The 18,831-nt window shown below is 35.4% G+C and overlaps 2 protein-coding genes and 1 pseudogene across 2 annotated transcripts; 2 read left to right on the forward strand and 1 right to left on the reverse strand.

Annotated features, from left to right (window-relative positions):
• Positions 1-6,542: 6,542 nt before the first annotated feature.
• Positions 6,543-8,410, forward strand: LOC143588919 (putative glutathione S-transferase DHAR2, chloroplastic). The gene is made up of 5 exons (XM_077069812.1): positions 6,543-6,690; positions 7,545-7,779; positions 7,880-7,997; positions 8,067-8,207; positions 8,304-8,410. The coding sequence occupies exons 1-5, from the start codon at positions 6,624-6,626 to the stop codon at positions 8,388-8,390; spliced, it is 648 nt and encodes a 215-aa protein (XP_076925927.1). The 5' UTR covers positions 6,543-6,623; the 3' UTR covers positions 8,391-8,410.
• A 252-nt stretch (positions 8,411-8,662) lies between these two features.
• On the reverse strand, positions 8,663-16,702 carry LOC143588927 (uncharacterized; annotated as a pseudogene).
• Positions 16,703-17,567: 865 nt separating this feature from the next.
• On the forward strand, positions 17,568-18,610 carry LOC143588920 (uncharacterized). Its single transcript, XM_077069813.1, has one exon. It carries the CDS (start codon positions 17,589-17,591, stop codon positions 18,540-18,542), a length of 954 nt encoding a protein of 317 aa, XP_076925928.1. The 5' UTR covers positions 17,568-17,588; the 3' UTR covers positions 18,543-18,610.
• The last annotated feature ends 221 nt before the right edge of the window (positions 18,611-18,831 follow it).

The following is an 18,831-nucleotide window of genomic DNA, read 5'->3' on the forward strand; positions in this document are numbered from 1 at the left end:
TTCGTGCCTCGCGAAGGGAGGGTTCCATCAGCTTTCCAATTTTGGCAGTTTTAGTCCCTGAAGTTCCAAACACGCATTTTAAGCCATTTTAAGCGATTTTAAGAGTTTCTAATGGCTATTTGGCACAAATGAAAGTTAAGGAATTATAAAATAAGATAAAAATAATTATTTCAATAATAAATGCATAATTTTATTAATAAGAAAGATCCGAATAATGTTCGTAACCCGATAAATGAATACAAATATGAATACGAAAAACCTAAAATGTTACATCGATTTCTTGAGGCGACACATGCGAGTTTCGTTTTCTTTGAAAAAGCCCCGAGGAATCTTCATGTATACTTCCTTGTCTAAATCTCCATGTAGAAATACATTATTAACATAAAGTTGGTGAATTACCCAATTTTTCTTGGCTGCCACAGCTAGAAGAGTTATCATGATAGGCTACCCCCTCTATTTGTGTAAAACCCTTAGCAACAAGCCAGGCCTTGCATTGTTAAACTTCACAATAGGGTTTATATTTTATTTTATACACCCATTTGGAATCAATGGCTTGTTTCCCTTTTGGTAAGTCGGTCAAGATCCAAGTTTCATTCTTTTCAAGAGCCTTGATTTGTTGTTGCATGGCTTTTTTCCAGCGCTCATCCCATGCAGCTTGTTTAAAAGATTTCGGCTCATCATTGGAAGAAATGGATGTCAAAAAGGCTTTGTGATTATTAGAAAATTTTTCATATGAAATAAAATCAGATATAGGGTGTACCGTCGAGGCTTCTTGATCAGAGACAGGTTGTGCATGATCGACTGAAGGGGGGAGCTTCACAATATAATCGTTAAAATGCTTCGGCTGGTACTTGTATCGCTTTCTCCTAACCTCATTTTGACTTTGAAGCTGATCATTTAGAGCATGTTGATCCACAACACTCATATGATCACATGTGCACTAGTGGTATTATTGAACTCATTTGGGTACTTCACCTCTATTTTGAGGCTGCCCATTTTCTGAATTACCAGATTCATCATCCTCAGGCCCATATGAAGGAACATGAACTCCGATATGGGCTTGTTGGTCATTAAGGTCCATACCATGTGTTTCTTTATACTGAGTGGACTCGATGGTATCATCTGAAAGGGATTTCTCATGACATGAGCGTTCTTGATATCTAGTAGGTTCCTTATCTTCTTCAACTTTGTCTATTTTGACGTCCTTGAAAGGAAAATTTCTTCACAAAATAAACATCTCAACAAACAATTAACTTCTTATTTGCAATGTCATAGATTTTGTATCCTTTGGTTCCTGGTGGGTAACCTAAGAATGCACCCGGCCTCCCCCTTTCTTCAAATTTGTCTCCCTTCGTATCGGTATTCTTGAAGTAAGCGAGGCAACCAAAAACTATCATATGATCATACTTAGGTTTTTGGTTCCACACTATTTCACATGGAGTTTTATTTTTAATGACTCTGGAAGGTAAACGATTAATTATGTACGCAACGGTGAAAATGCATTCTCCCCAAAACATTTTAGGGAGGTTGGCCTCAAATAGTAGGGCCCGAGCGGTTTCAATCAAGTGTCGATGCTTTCTTTTCACAACCCCATTTTGTTGCGGTGTATGTGGGCAAGTTGTGTCTAATAAAATTTCCATTTTATTGTAAAAATCAAGCATAAAATTCGTCGTGAATTCCCCACCATTATCACATCTAACTTTCTTGATAAGCTTTCCAAATTGAACTTCCACCATTTTATGAAAATCAATGAGACATTTGCTTGCATCGCTCTTATGGTTTATTAAGAAAAACCCATATCGACCTACTAAAGTCATCAACTGTAGTAAGAAAGTAATTTGCCCTTGTATAGGATGGTATACAATATCCACCCCAAATATCACAATGAATTAAATCAAAAGGAGCATTGGTTTTAATCATACTATTTGGAAAGGTGCCTGGCAGGTTTTGCCTTTGCACAAGAATCACACTTTATTATTGAGTTCAATAGAATTATTTTTGAAAAACTCAACTGTAGAAAGCTTTTCTTTTGAGGTATGGCCCCGTCGTTTATGCTACATGTCAACCTTAGTCATCATCGTTCTTCTATCTTTGATCATTCCCATTCGGGATAACCCCCCCTGGCGTCTACCTGTTCCAATCAAGTTCCTCGTTCGTAAATCCCGCACGACACAAAAATCTGGAAAAAAAGGTCACCGCACATTAAAGATCTTGACTTATACTGCTAACTGAAAGGAGATTGCATTTAAATTTTGGGACACAAAGAACGTCGTTTACTCTAACTCCCCCTCTGGAAGGTACAATCGTCTCTCCCCTCAACAAGAATGGCTTCACCATTAGGTATAACAACCGGGATTCAACAAAAGCCATTTTCTTGTTTTCGAGGAGATTGGGTAGGTGAGTTATGTGTTTGGTGCAACCCGAGTTAATGATCCGCTCGCCTTCCACAACTCCCTTACTTGTCCTGTTGGCAATGTGTTTCATTCTCTCGTAACTGGTTCCAGAAAAGTGTTTAAAGAGCAATTGATATTGTTCATTGGTTAAGCCTGATGTATGGCTAGAATCTGATTTGATGCAAGCAGCTTTGGGTTTGGCTTTGAACGCAGCGGATTCGGGTGGTATTCTTTTATCAGTTGAATATGCCATTTGCCTTTTGTCTTCCGCCACCGTTCTTTAAGAAGTCAAGAACGATGACAATAGAACACAAGTATGATCTAAGATTATAAGACCGCTCTGATGCCATCTAGAATTTGATGGTATTGAGAGAGTTCTAGGTTTTTATTATTCATTCATTATAGAAAACAATACAATAATGAATCAAAAATATGGTGGAATCGTAGCCAACTAAACAAGGAAGTAGATAGACTATTGGCCCTATATAAATAGAAAATATATTATAAAATAAGACTATATTCTATAAAAAGCAATCTCCAACATCTTATTTCTTTTCAAAAAGTCAATAAATTATAAGTTGGTAAAAATAAGCAGTCTCAAACACCCCTTAAGTCCCGACAGAACATCCATTATGTCAATTTTCTAGAGTTTAATCATCTTATTAGTTCTCCGTAGGATCAATCATACACGACCAAAACTGTATATTTCAAAACAGCATAAGAATATCTTGAAAAGGAAAATACATATTATTCAATTACAATGAACCAACATATCTTAAATATATATAAACGAAACCTTTAAAAACTCTTTGGTTGCTTCCTACATTCTCTCAAGTCACCATATTGCTTTATTTGTAAATGGAGGCTTCTCATGCATTTGACCCGAATTCACGGGTACGGGTCTCACCAAACCCAGATAGCCCTTAAACGGGTTATAAAATCTCATTAAATTAAAAATTAATCTCACCAAAGATTTGATATGTAAATCCTATAAAATAGGGATATACTAAAAATTAATATCCGATTTTTAAAAAAATGATATTATCTATAATTAAGAAACAATTTTATATTAGAAACAATAAGCGAGTCACGGGTCTCACCAAACCCAAATAGTTTTTAAACGGGTTATAACATTTCATTTATTTGTGAATCCATTTCATCATCAAACCCTACGTATATTATTAACTTACTTAAAATAAATAAAATTAAAATCTAAAAAAATATATAAATATTAGAAACGAAAAATGTAAAAACAACACCTGTAATACGAGGGATAAAAGCTAGTAGAGAAATATATACAAGAAACTGATTTTCTAGAAATATATAATATCCCAACATTACAAATCAAGATTATAGTTGAATTTTAATCTCCACATTCACTTTGGGTTAAATCAAAGTGCCAAGCCCAGGTTAAATATACATATAAAAATAATATGTCCCTAAAAAAGTGAACTCCTAAAATCTAAATTCTAGTTTATATAGTAGGCCCATTGGGCGGCCCTCGAATAAGCCCTTAAATCCAATATAAATGAAAGTTTAATATTGGTTGTTTTGTTCTACTAGGGTACGTTTGGTTTGAGGTTTGGTTTGAGCTAATGGAATAAAGGGGGGATAGAATGGGAGAATGAATAGAATAGATAAGGAAATGAAATGGATTATTACCATTCCTTTATCTTGTTTGGTTAACCTATAGGAATGAAATCAATTATTAATTTTTATTGTTTGGTATCCAAAAAAATTATAGAAATGAAATACAAATAATAAAAACACTCCTATCTCAAAATACTTTTTACCCCCCCCCCCAAAAAAAGGCTCTACAATGGTGACGATGGTAGCTCCGGCAACGAAAATGGTGGTGACGGTGGCGATGGTGGTGGTGGTGGCGGTGGCGGAGTTGGTGGTGGTGCTGGTGGTGGTGGTGGTGGTACCGGTGGTTGTTAGGTGGTGGTGTTGTTGAGAAATTAAGGTGAAGGAGGAATGAAAGGAAAAAAAGAAGGGGGGTGGGAAGGAATGGTTTTGATGGAATGAGATTCCATGTGTAATGGATGATTCTATTCTATTGAGCAACCAAATACCACTTTTTTCATTCCCACATAATGAATCATTACATTCCTACTATCATTCCTGCATACCAAACGCTACCCTAGTGTTATGTAACGCAACTTTCATTACAAATATAAACTCGAGTAACAGAAAAATGCTAAGACTTCCATTTAATCTATATATCTATTAAAGAAATGTGGTTTCTCCTATTTCTATTGGTTCAAATACCTATTTCTATATATGACAATCATTCTCATAATTTTCTTCTAATTTAATAAATAAAAAATAAAATTGAATATTTATGTATAGCTTTGCTGTCGATGGGATTTTACTGGGTATGATTGATTGATCTATATGATTCTTTTAACCTTTAATAGTTTCATTATGTGTATTTTAATAATACAAGTTAATTGGTTATTTAGAGAATATTTTGAACTTTCAACCATATTTCATATTTTAAATTTATACCACTCCTCAATTATATTAAAAAGGTAAAATAAAAATGTTAAATCATTAATATTATTCTTCTAAGTTTCTGTAACTTATTAAAATTCTTAACACGTAACTCTTCCGTTCACCTATTAATATTAATACATAATTTCGATTTTCATCAAATATACAACATATATGTCTTAAATGGACCTTTGATTTCTATAATTATTAAGAGTTGATGTTATTACTCATTCTTTCAATGAAGCCTACCGTTTAAAATTTATTTTAAACAAGGTGAAAGGCACTATATGCTTTGAAAATATCCGTACGGTTGATGGTGATGTTTGTGTCACGTTTCAAGATGCATGTTATAAAAGAGGTCTCTTCTCTTTTCTTAATCATGTTGCCGTCTCAAAAAACACATTCAAAAATATCTTATTGTTTAAAATTGTATATGTATGTACTTGCCGATTTCTATGTTTCCGCCCGTGTCGTATACAGGTCAATAGCCTAGTATATTAACAATACAGTATCTGTTGAATTAAATGTGAGTTGTGTTATACAAGGAATGATTGGCATGACCGGTTTAACATGAAACCTAACAATACACTGATTTAACTGGTTGGCATCATGCGCTCTTGGTTGAACCTATCTATTAAGTGAAACTCGTGTTGAACATTTGGAACTGGGGAGGGGGGACTTAATACATATAAAAAAAAATTTAGACGAAAACACTAGTTCAACATGAGTTTCAGTTTGATCAATTAGTAGGTTTAGCCAAGTTCGATTATGACATATTTTGTTTGACTTTACTATATATTCGAGTATGGTGCTAAGTTGTTTTTCTAGTTAACCAAGTTTTTTTTCTTAGTTGCTTAAAACCCAATTAACTAACTCAAAAAAATCGTGAGAGATTTGGTTGGGCTTCAGATTCCGATTCAAAACTTTGAAACCCGAAGTACTTGTTTGAAAAATTCGAAACCTGAAGAACATCCCTTTACCGTGCATAACTTTTGGCCAGGCCGAGTCGGCTCAATGTACTCAGAGACCTAAAACTAACTAAAATGGGGAGGCCTTTTTTTTCTTTTTCTTTATGCGCATAGCACTAGATAGTATCCAAGAATTATAGAAAATATGTATGATATATAGTGATAATTGATATGAGGCAATCATTCCCTTGTGGCCAATCAATGAGTTACTAATTCTATTTCAGAATCTCATAATACATAACTTTTGCTTAAGATGGAGGTGCTATAAAACTGAAGACACAAAACCTTGATTTCATTTAATTTACCCACAAAACGGCCTGCTTCTTTTAAGATGATATAAAGAGGAAAATAACATAAATAAAGAAAATAAATATTAAAGTTGAAGAGTAAAAGTTTAGGAACAATTTACTCCCTTTTATATACAAAACTTTTTAATTGATTATAACGATTTTTTCACCAGTCTAAGTAACATGTCCTCCGATGATAATGAATCTGGATGGGATTGTATTCCAGAAGCATCTGGGTCTGGTTTACGTTTGCACACGTAAACACGAACCTCATCCCCTTCGACCACCTGACCTGAGCTAACTAAAATTAAAATAATAGTCGGTGACATTCATTGTTTGTTCAAATGTCTGCTGCTATAAGAATACATTCGCCTACTACCACGGCGCTTACGCTTTCTATCAAACACCTTACCTGCCGCCCTCCCAAATTCACCACCACCAATTGCCGCCGCCGTGGTCTCCGAACAACAACCGTCGCTATGGCATCCGCTCCAATTGAGATTTGCGCCAAAACCTCCGTCACTGTCCCAGATAGGCTCGGCGATTGTAAGTCTTCTTATTCATTCCAACAATTTATTTAGGACAATTAAGGGTGCAAATGACCTGAATCACTCTCCTTTAGTTATCGAGCCTAGTGTATGTTAATAAATTAAAAGTTTTAACTCCTATGTATTAGTTTTACACTGGACCCGCCGAGCTTTAGCTCGTTTAGGGTACTGCACAAGAGCTAGAGCCAAGCGTAGGCGTGTTAAGGGTTTTTTCATTATTTAATCTAATTGATTAATTTGTAATAAACAACGTGATGAAAAACGACTCACGAGCAGATCTTGAGATTTTATAATAGAGCTCGAAACGAGCCACACTCGAGCTCTCAAATAAAGCTCATTTACTTATTGAGTCCCAGCTCGAGCCTTGTATGACAAGATTGTGCAAGCTCGTTGAGCCTTAACAAGCCTAGTGTATATTAATAAGTTTTAATCTTTTGGACTTCTATGTATTAATTTTACCCTGGACAGCCGAACTCGAGGTGAGCTTTAGCTCGTTTAGGGTACTGCACATGAGCTCGAGCCGAGCTTAGGCTTGTTAAGTGTTTTTTCAAAATATATAAAAGTAATTTATAATGTATAAATTAAATGGTAAATAATAAACGAGGCGAGCTCAAGCTTGGAAAACGACTCACGAGCCGAGCTTGAGCTTTAAAAAAGAGCTCGAAACGAGCTGAGCTCGAGCCTAGTCAGGCTCGGGCTTGGCTGGTTTACACCTTTATCAGTAATGTATTTGATTGAATAGTTACTCTCATGTGGCAATTTTTGATAACGTTGTGTGAGACTTTGAGATGACGATTTCCCAATCGCTTAATGTGCAACTGAATGCATATTTTTATATATCTGTGGTTTCAGGCCCTTTTACGCAAAGAGTTTTACTGACTTTAGAGGAAAAGAACCTACCTTATGACATAAAGTTAGTTGATCTTGGTAACAAGCCAGACTGGTTTTTTAGTATTAGCCCAGAAGGTAAAGTTCCGGTGGCGAAGCTGGATGACAAATGGATAGCAGATTCAGATGTTATTACACAGACAGTAGAGCAAAAGTACCCCGACCCGTCACTCGTGACTCCACCAGATAAAGCTTCTGTGTACACTTGTCTTCTCCGTGCCCCTTGTGTTCAATTAACATCATTCTTGCACATTGATGTTAAATAATGATAATTCTGATAATCTGATTTGTATATGTAGTGGATCGAAGATCTTTTCAACATTTATCGGATTCTTAAAGAGCAAAGATCCTAATGATGGGACCGTGCAAGCTTTACTGCATGAGCTCTCTGCTTTCAATGATTACATCAAAGACAATGTAAGTTATATATATCAAACGGTTTCTTGAATTTGGTTACTGAGTTTAGTTTCATTGTGTTCATTGAAGGGTCCGTTTATCAATGGCAAGGATGTATCTGCTGCTGACTTGTCGCTTGGTCCAAAGCTCTACCATTTGGAGATTGCTTTGGGTCATTATAAGAAATGGTCAGTCCCGGATTTGCTTCGTCATCTGAAAACTTACATGAAGGTACGCTAATCTTTATTGAACAGCAAAAAATATTATCAGATAGTGGCACTTTGTATATTAGAAGCAGACTAATAAAGATTAATATTGTTTTTTCAGACTCTATTCTCATTGGAGTCATTCGTCAAAACAACACCGTTGACAGAAGATATTATTGAGGGATGGCGGCCAAAGGTTGAGGGTTAAAGCTGGCTGATCTTGCGGTGCAACACATTGATGTATGTATGATAGATAATGCTGCTTGAATTTGACCTCTTATGGTTTTTGGTTCTCGTCTGGAGTTTGTTGATGTGTTTTAAGTTTCTTTTAATGGTCTTAATGCCATTTATACTGGCAAGCATATATACATTTAGTTGGAACACTACTGTAATTGTTATGGTTATGTCGGTTGCTGAATATTATCATGAACAAAACTTATAATAATAGCTTTTCATCATAAATTACAAGAAATACACCTTTTAACATGCCACATTCGGGTACAAGTCTAAAACCAATGCATCATATGTGTAATCCGTCGTTACTAAAGATCGAGCTTTCATTATCCTCGAATACTTCTGACTCCTCTAATCTCCCTGCTCTGTAAAGACTAACAATTAACCATTTAAATACCAATGCCCCAGGAGAGAGTTTCCTATATTCCATTTCATAGTGAAGCTTCAAAACTCCCTCAACATCACCTTAGTCTGCCATAACCAGCAATAATATAAGAGTATGTATTTGCATCTGGCATGAATCCTTTATCTAACAAAACAGTCAGCGTCTCGTCAGCTTGACGAACACTTGCGTATCCATTTAGCCTCTCAACCACATCATTGAAAGGCAAGCAACTTGGAACAAATCCATTTTGCACCATTTTCTCGACAAAAATTCAAGCTTTCTTCCAATTTTCCAGCTTTTGCACAACCAACAATCATATGCGTGTAGGTCTCATCATACGCTTGCAAACCATCGCGTTCCATATCACTAAACAATTCACCTGCGTCTTCAATCATTCCAGCCTCACAATACGCATCTATAAACGACGTATGCACAAAAGAATTGGCCTTGAAACCTCTCTTAAGCATTTCATCATACACCTTCCATGCATCTTCCAACTCCCCAACCTTTATCTTACCATACACAATCAACGAACACGAAATGGTGTCAAGAATCATATTCTTCATCAGCATCCTCTTCAACAAAACCAACCCGTCTTCGATCCGCCCCTCCTCTATCATCCCAAATACCAAACAAGTATTAATAATCACTTTCGGCGCGCATCTCTTCCGATCAATCCTATCAACAAACTTTTTCAGCTTCCCTTCTTTACACATACCATTAACCATAACCTCGAGACTCTTTTCATCCGGGTGTGTTCTATGTATTATCATATGCTCATAAACCCTCCAAACCATATTCATCTTATCCGATTTTTGATTGTAAGCAGTGGCGGATTCACTTAGGTGCTGTTTGTTTTTGCAGACATAAACTGTCTGTAAGCTGATTTCATCTGTTTTTATGTCTGCAGCTGAAGATGTGGTCTGAAGCTCTGTAAGCTGAAAAAATAAGACTGTTTGTTTTTATAAGTTGATACTGTCTGCATAAACTGAAAATATGTAAATTATCAAACTTATCTCACTGGATAGAAGTTATTTAACATTCAAGTTACATAAAATTATAATATTAAAAACAAGTTTAAAAAACACATAACATAAAATAAACTCAAAGCACATTGTTTTGCATTAATTGTTGTGCTATTTGATCTCGAAGTTGACTGATGAATTCACGATCCGCTGCACTTCCATGTCGAGCTTCTCCTTCTTCACCATTATCTTGTGCATCTTCATCTCCATCTTGAAAACGTACATTTGGGTGATCATATTCATCAAAAAGGTCATCGCTTAAACCCTCTTTCCGTATAAAATTGTGAAGTGCAAAACATGCAATCGTAATATTTCGTTGTGTAACCAACGAGAAAGGCGCCATTTTTTTAATATTGGAAAACGTGCCTTTAATACCCCATAAGAACGTTCAATAACATTTCTAAGTTTTGCATGTGCGTGGTTGAACTTTTCTTTTTCGGTCAATGCACGATTTCTTCGAAAATCTCCAAGCCAGTACCTCACATTTCGATATGGTGCCATAAATCCACGAGTGTGTGCATACGCAGCATCACATAGATAATATTTATCTAAAAAAGACGATGCATGCATCAAAACTATATATGTAATATAAGAAATAAAGTTGAGATTGTAATATATATACCCGGAGGAGGTAGTGGAAATGGTGCATTAGCATTTGTTAAAGATTCAGACAATATTCTAGAATCATGTGCTACTCCTTCCCATCCGGCCACCAGAAAGGTAAATACCATATTGAAGTCACAAATGGCCAAAACATTTTGATAGCACTCGCCTTTTCCATCTACAATTATATATATTCTTAACAATCATTTGTTCACAATACTCAAATAGCATAACAAAAACAATCATGGGTTCACAATACTCAAATACCATAACAAAAACAAATGGCTTAACAAAAACAAATCAAAGGTGGTTTGGGTCAAATACCATAAACCGACACACTCTTTTTTCTTAAAATGTATTTTCCTAAAGACGAAAGTTTATGGACCAAAATAAAAGAAATCATTTATATATGTTGGCTTCTCTGAAAACTACTATCAATCTTGCCATATATCTCTGAAAACTACTACCAATTTCATAAATCTTCAACAACTCTCAAACAAAAACAACCAGACAATCAAACTCTAAAATACACACTTATAGCACATCTGGTACACTAGAATCTATCTACTGATTACAACAATCATAAAGACTAAAACTGGAAAACAAACGGATTCAAGAATCAAAACCCTAAATTAACAGAAGATGAACAAAATTGATGTTTGAGAGAGAAACTGAACGGATTGTATGAATCACGATAAAACTTCTCGACTCTTTCAATTTATATAAGCAGACCAAATCAGCCCAAAACACAACCACCAGAACGAGGTGGTCGAACGGCGGTGGTCGAACGGTTTAATGATGAAGCAGCGGGGGGTCGACGGAGGTGGTCGAACGGTGGTTATGGCGGCGGTATGGCGACCGAACCAAGGGAGAGAGCAGGAGGCGGTATGGCGGTGGTTATGGCGACCGGAACCAAGGGAGAGAGGAAAAGAAGGAGTGTACCTGGAGGAGCGACGGAGGCGGTGGCTAGGGTTGGAAGGGCTGGACGACCGGTTGTGGAGGATGAAGACGTTTGAAGCATGTTTCAATAGCTTTTGTTTTAAGAAGTTATAAGCTGTTTGCAGATCTTATTCTTTTAAAAAAACAAACTGTCTTCACAGCTGATTGTCTGCGCGCCTGCAGACATTACTCTCCTGAAGATGTTTGAAGCAAAAACAAACATCACCTTATATGTCACTGGGGGTAAGTCACCCACTCAACTTCTGACTTGCTATGTTATAAAATGATATTCAAATTCACTATGCCCTATACAATTTATTTCACAAGACCCTCTAAGTTCTTCACTTTTTTCTTTCAAAGCCCAATTCATTATCCAAAAGTTTATTTCAATGTCAACAAAAGGTAGTTTCATTCATCACTTGGGCTTAACTCAAATTTTGCCATCCAATATTTGCATTAGCGACATGCGTTTAATGTCTATATTTATAATGCATTTTTTGTGTTTAATTGTCAAACTCATTGATTATTCTTGTTTGTTTAGCACACATCATTTATTTTTATATGGAAAATTAGAAATAAATAATCTCACCTTTTGTGTATTGTCCGATAATAATTCCACCTTTAAATATCACTAGCAATGGTCTCACATTTTTAACTATTTTTGTCTCACTGGTCCTCCGTTAAAAAATCCTTAACGTCGTTATGTTTTTTCTCTAGTTTCAAACCGATGTTTTAGGGCTTTTGATCGGAAGAACGATATGAGTCGAATGATTTAAAACTTATTTCGAAACGATGATTCAAATGGCTTGATTTTTGTTAATTGGAAATTCAAGCACCCGAATTGAAACAATGTTTCGTCGTTTGGATCACCATTTCGAGATAAGTTTTACATCGGTCGACTCGTATCATTCTTCCGATCAAAAGCCCTAAAACATCAGTTTGAAACTAGGGAAAAAACATAACGACGTTAAGTATTTTTTAACGGAGGACCAGTGAGACAAAAATAGTTAAAAAGGTGAGACCATTGCTAGTGATATTTAAAGGTGGAATTATTATCGGACAATACACAAAAGGTGGATTATTTATTTCCAATTTTCCTTTTTATATTAAGTGCTATGAAAAGGTTTTTGAAACACAAAAACCAATCTTTCAGAACTAGTTTTATCAATTTAGGTAACCTTTCTTGGTGGTCATGACTTTCAATAATTAATTATCATACTTATTAAACAAAGCGGGGTTGAGACGTCGCTTTTAGTACCTATACCATAAATAAAGATGAAAAGCACAAGGACTTTTAACGATTTTTTTATCCTCACTGAATAAAATTCCTGATCCGCCACTGATTGTAAGTAATCACATTTAACTTAAACCCGTGTTCGCCCACACAAACGCACATGTCTATAGCTTCATCAATCATCCTTAACTTAGAACACATTCGTATCAACAAATCAAACACAAATGGGGTTGAATTAGTAACCTCATAACTATCCATAAACGAGTGAACCATCAAGTGCGCATTAATGTTAGAGCTACCGCGTGTGAGAAGCGACTCGGGGGTGTTTGGCCTAGCTTATTTAACAAAGCTTATAGCTTTTTTAGCTTTTTTTTACAAAATAAGCTTAACTTGGTAGCTAATTTGAAGAAACTTATTTGAAAATGGTTTTTTTAGCTTATTTGATAAATCTTATTTGTGTAAGGGTGTAAGTTACTCATTTGCCCCAAATGGTGGTGGATTAATACTTATTGAAGCAACTTATTACTCTAACAAATTAAAGAATGATGGATTTAACAACTTATTATCAACTTGTAAATATAAGCTAACCCAAACACTTAAAAAGAGCTTATCAAATAACAGAAAATAAGCTATAAGCTACTTTCAAATATAAGTATAAGCTAAAAAATAAAAGCTAGGCCAAACACTCCCTCAATTAGCGCGGTGGCGTCTTTGATAAGTTTGGCTTTAACCAAGACGTGTATTAGGAGAGTGTAGGTGTGAGTTTGGTGTGTGGTGTAGGTGGAATGGGATGACCAGTGGAAGAATGATAAGGCTTTTTTGGCATTTGGTGGTTCGTTGAATTGGATTAATACTTTGTTGATGATGGATGGGTTTTTGATGTTGAGGAGTTTGAGGTTTTGGTTTAAGGTTTGCCTGTTAAGGTTGTTTGGGAAGGATTTGCAGATGGTGGTGATTTGGGGTATTAATCGGGTCAACCCGATCGGGTTTCGGGTTAATCGGGTTTTGAAAAAAATAATCTAGCCCGCAACCCGACCGTATTAAGGTTTGGGTTTGTCGGGTTCGGGTTAATCGGGTTTCGGGTTATTCGGGTCGGGTTATTCGGGTTGCTATATATTTTAAGTTGATTTTTGTCTTGGTAACCAGTGCACTACAATATTTATCTTATTATTGCATATAGGACTGTAGATGAACCAAACGATTAGGGATGTTCATGGTTCGATACTTCGGTTTGAAACCGTTCAAACCGATCATTTGTTTAGTTTCATGGTCGGACTTTCTTATTAACTTTCGGTCGGTCGGTTTCAAAAATTTCAAACCGCAAAGAACGGTTTGGTTTACGGTTTTAAAATTTTCAAACCGCATAACCAGATCGGACCGTAAGATGAATATACTTTATTTTTTTAAAAAATATATATATATATATTATACTACATGTAGTTAATTATTTATATTTTGTGCTAGGCTTAATAAAAGTAAAACTTGGCTATGACTATTAACTTGCTTAAACTGTACTACTATAATAAGGTGTGTTTATGGTATTAAAATTTCCAATTCTATTTGTTATTTCATTTCAAATTAAGATTGAAGCTGATTTGTTGCATATCTATTATCAGTAGATCTAGTTGATTATTGTTAATTTTTAAGAACCTTACACATGTTTACCTTAAACAACACCTCAAAACTTGAGCAGATCCTTTGTAGCATGATGGTATGCAATAAAGGAATTTTTGTAACTAATATAATTTGTTTCGTACTTTTTTTTATATTTATACCCAAATCGTGAAACCAAACTGTTAGTAACGGTTCACTTTGGTTCGGTTTCCTATCTTAACGGTTCAGTTTCTTTTTTTTATTAACGGTTTGGCTCACGGTTTGTCCTAAAAACCGTTAAAACCGTACCATGAACACCCTTACAAACGATCATGTACAAGGCATGTTTGTCTTCGTTCATTTAACTTTAAACGAACACGAACACTTAATCGAACAAATATTTGTGTTCATGTTCGTTCGTTTAAAAAATGAACATGTTCATATTCGTTTATATTCATTCATTTAAAATCTAAATGAACTGTTCACGAACATAAACGAACGTAAATAAACATATATGTACATGAGAAATGAACACAAACAAACATAAACGAACACAAATGAACATACTTAAATGAACACAACAAACACCACTTATCGGGTTAACCCGAAACCCGATTTTTTTCTAAAAACGAATCCGAAACCCGACCCTATTAACGATTCGGGTTATTCGGGTTATCCGAAACCCAACCCTATTAACGATTCGGGTTATTCGGGTTGACCCGAATAACCCGATTAATACTTTTTGACCATGTTTAACCCGACCCTAAAAAGCTTATTAAGGTTCGGGTCGATTCGGGTTAATCGGGTTCGGGTATTTTGAACACCCCCTAGTGGTGATTGTTGCTGCTGTTTTGTCTTCCTCGTCCTCCGCCGCCGTCTGGATGTAAGTTGGAAACCGAGGGAGGTTAGTAGTGATTGGGCTAGTGGGTTTGGTGTTTGACTTTGGATGGATCATTCGGCGTAAGAGCACTTCTCAACCTATCCTCCATCCCTATCTCTATAATTACACTAAAAAACACTATATTTCTCTCTTCTGTTTAATTAAATAATATTTTTTTATACTTTTATCATTATAGTTTTCTCTATAATTTACAAAAAAATCATTACCTTTTCTCTAAATTTACAAAAAATCACTATATTTTCTTTCTCCATCTTATAATTTACACTCACAACCACTCAAAACACCACCTATAATTTACAAACTTCCCTCACACAAATTTGAGGGATAAGATAGGAATGCTCTAAAAGGGTCTTCATTGTTTTGATTGCGAATTTTCAATTAAATAGAACAACAATTTTTCTACGAGGTTAATTTGTGTTCATGTATACTAGAGTTTTGAAAGTTGAAAAACCTACTAATTAAAAAACAAAAACAAAAACAAACAAACCTAAGAAAAGCCTTTATATTGATAAATGATTAAATGTTATAATAGTTAATTGCAAACTTCATCATGGAATTCATTTGCGGATATCTTAAGCTGTTGAAATCAACCGTATTGAAGCTAGTTGATTGTGTTTGGTTGGTTTAAGATTTAGATAGTTTGGTTTTGGCGATTTGCTTGTCAAACGGTTCGGTCTAGTTGAAATTCAGAATCAATCGAACGAAGTAAGGACGAGTATTGATATCTTAGCTTAATACCCAATTGTAAAACCATGTCTCATACTTGACCCAACATGTGTCGGGTAATTAGAGGTATTAGACATACTCGAATGTATTAGGTTAGTTTGTGAAAAAGTATACATCGTAAGGGTTAGGTTATAATATGAAGTATATTTTTTATAGAAAGGATAAGAAGTAATCTTGTCCATTGATTTTAAATATGGAGAGTTGAGATTAGTTTAGAGGGAAATCAAGTGTGAACACAAGGTAAAGGGCATAAAAGGAATAACATATTTGTTGGCTTTCTCTCTCCACATGCAAGGCACATGCCAAATTCTCCCATCATTTTAAAACGTCCATAACTTTTTTTACGACGTTTTTATTGAAAAACAAATTCACTATAATAACGAATGGTTTTTTATCTTTTATATGAGTACCATATTGTAATATAAAAATAAAAAAAAATTATTGGGTTTTTTACAAATTGTGTTTTATCGAATTGTGTTTTACAAAATTTTGTTATACAATAGTATTTTTCATTGTGTTTTTTCCATTGTGTTATTTACATTGTGTCATACAATTGTGTTTTTTATTGTTTTTTATCATTGTGTTTTTTTTTCATAGTGTACTTTTTCCATTGTGTTTTTTCGGACTTTTCGGGCGAGGTGGTGGCGGTGGGTGACGGTTGTGGTGGCGGTGGGCGATGGAGTGGTGGCGGTTGTAAGAGATGAGTTAATATATAATTGGGTTTTATGTAAGTAGGTTTTTGAAATTAATTTAAGTGGGTTTTGATATTAAAGCGTTAGACTAAAATACCCTCGTTCCTAGCTTTTTTAGGAAAATCAAACTTCTTATTTGAACCTAACCCTACATTGTAATACTCAAATGCATTTCTCTTTTTTCCCATTCCAATTTTTATATAATTTCATTTTTGAAACTAAGCCATACATATAAGCATTAACATAAATTGTTTGATTTATAAAAAAATGTAAATTTTGCAATGATATAAATCCAAACGATAAGTTCATAATTTTCATAATTTATAGAATACACACTATATTATATCATTAAATATATATATCCTAAAAAAATTAACCTTATACAATGAATTTACTAAAATAAAGCATTACTATGGAAAGGTAGATAGAAATCTATCTACGAAAAAACTACAAATTCTCGTGTATATAATTCATGTAAATGGGCATATATCTTCGGATAGTCGGGTAGTGTATCGCGTAATCTCATTCAGACAAAAAACTTTAAAATAATTCCATAACCGAATACGGAATACCTAACTTTGATGTTTCCTATATTCTCATCGAGCTCAGTTTTTTTTTTCTTTTATTTTTCTTTTATTTTTCTTTTGTTGCAATCCATATTGTTAAAAACTTTTAACTTACATTCATTTTTTTATATCTTAATCACATATAACAATTGTACTCATAAAACATCTTTATCGTATTAAAAATTTTGACAAAGCTAATACCTTTAAGAAAAATAAAAATATCTTTTCAAACGGTCAAAATCATCATTTGATTTATCATTCATCGAAATCATATGTACATATGTAATGTTCAACCCGAAACTTTTATGAAAACCGGCCAAACCGATACACCCAACCAAAAAAAATCTCAAGAATAATCGGATCACGAGTTTAGATCAAGAGTCAAGAGTCTCCCCATTCCCCAACCTTGACCAAATCAGGCGGTCTGTATCAAACCCTCACCTCACCTCACCTCACCTCACCCGCACTCATAAACCACACAAACAGAAACAGAAACAGAAACAGAGCCATGGACTCAAACCCTCCTCCAATACAAGCCAGCCCCATCTCTTCCATCCCTTCTTCCCGTAAACTCCCTATCAAACGCAAAAACCCTAATTCCAATTCCACCTTCACCCTCACACCCCATGACTCCACCACCAACACCCCTCCTTTCAAACGGATCTGGACCGAACCCGACGAGATCCGTTTACTCCAAGGCCTCCTCCACTGCTCCTCTCAAGGCCTGTCTTTCCCTAGAGATCTTGGCATCTTCTACGCCCAGTTCTCCCATGCCATGTCAATGTCGCAGCCCTATTCTAAATCCCAGTTTTCTGAGAAGCTTCGTCGCCTTCGGAAAAAGTTTCGTGTGATTTCGTCGAGGTTGGATAAGGGTTTGGATTATTCTCAGCTTTCGCTTCAAGATCAAGCCTTGTTTGATCTCTCCAAGCAGCTTTGGGACCCAGATGTTGCGGGTATCAATTCCAATTGTAAACCAATTAATAATAATATTGATCGTATTAATAATAATGATAATAATGATAATGATGGTGATGATGATAATGATAATGATAATGATGATAGTAATAAGTTTTCTATGCCGTCTTCTTTGACGGCTGTATTGGCTTTACCGTCTGTGGTTAAGAAACCCGGTGGAAAAATGAGTAAGGTTGGTGGTGGTTTAAAATGTGGTGATGAACTGGGGGGTGAGGTTAAATTGGTGGAAAAGGAAGTTAGGGTGAACAAGGATGACGGTGGTGATTTGAGGAGTGGGATTGTGCGTTTTGTGACGGCGGCGGTTGCGGATGTGGTGGATCGGTCGTTGAAGGAGATGAGGATGCTGATTGATGTTGAGAGAGTTAAGAGTTTGGAGAGGGAGATGAGTTTTGAGAGACGGTGGAGGGATCAACGGGCTGCAGAGTTTGATATGTTTGCGAAACGTTTGAAGTTGATTGCGGAGCGTTCTTCGATGGTTGGTAAATAAGGGTTTGTATAGGAATGATAGGAATTGTTTTGCTGGTTTTATTGGTTACTTGATTTCGTTTTTTATGACTTAAAGTTGCTTTATAATTGAATAGTTTGCATAATGATGACTTGATGAGCGTATCCATTTTTACTGTTTTCGAGTCTGATATCAGTTGGTTAGCTAGCATTGGTATGTTTCGGGTTAGGACCGAAGGGAAATTGGGTCTGTTGGGTTTCTTTTTTACTTGCGTTGACACGTTTGTTTATTCCTGAGTCATTCATTTTTCGTTTATTCTTTTAATTCATCA

This window comes from Bidens hawaiensis, unplaced genomic scaffold (assembly GCF_021521415.1).
Source record: "Bidens hawaiensis isolate Kalapana, Puna unplaced genomic scaffold, B.hawaiensis_p1.1 tig00036885_1, whole genome shotgun sequence".
In the NCBI taxonomy this organism is placed as follows: Eukaryota; Viridiplantae; Streptophyta; class Magnoliopsida; order Asterales; family Asteraceae; genus Bidens; species Bidens hawaiensis.

Coding starts and splice junctions, on each gene's coding strand:
- LOC143588920 (XM_077069813.1), top strand. CDS start 17,589: ATGGACTCAAACCCTCCTCCAATACAAGCCAGCCCCATCTCTTCCATC.
- LOC143588919 (XM_077069812.1), top strand. CDS start 6,624: ATGGCATCCGCTCCAATTGAGATTTGCGCCAAAACCTCCGTCACTGTC. Junction 7,998..8,066: donor ATGATTACATCAAAGACAAT/GTAAGTTATATA, acceptor TGTTCATTGAAG/GGTCCGTTTATCAATGGCAA. Junction 8,208..8,303: donor ATCTGAAAACTTACATGAAG/GTACGCTAATCT, acceptor TTGTTTTTTCAG/ACTCTATTCTCATTGGAGTC.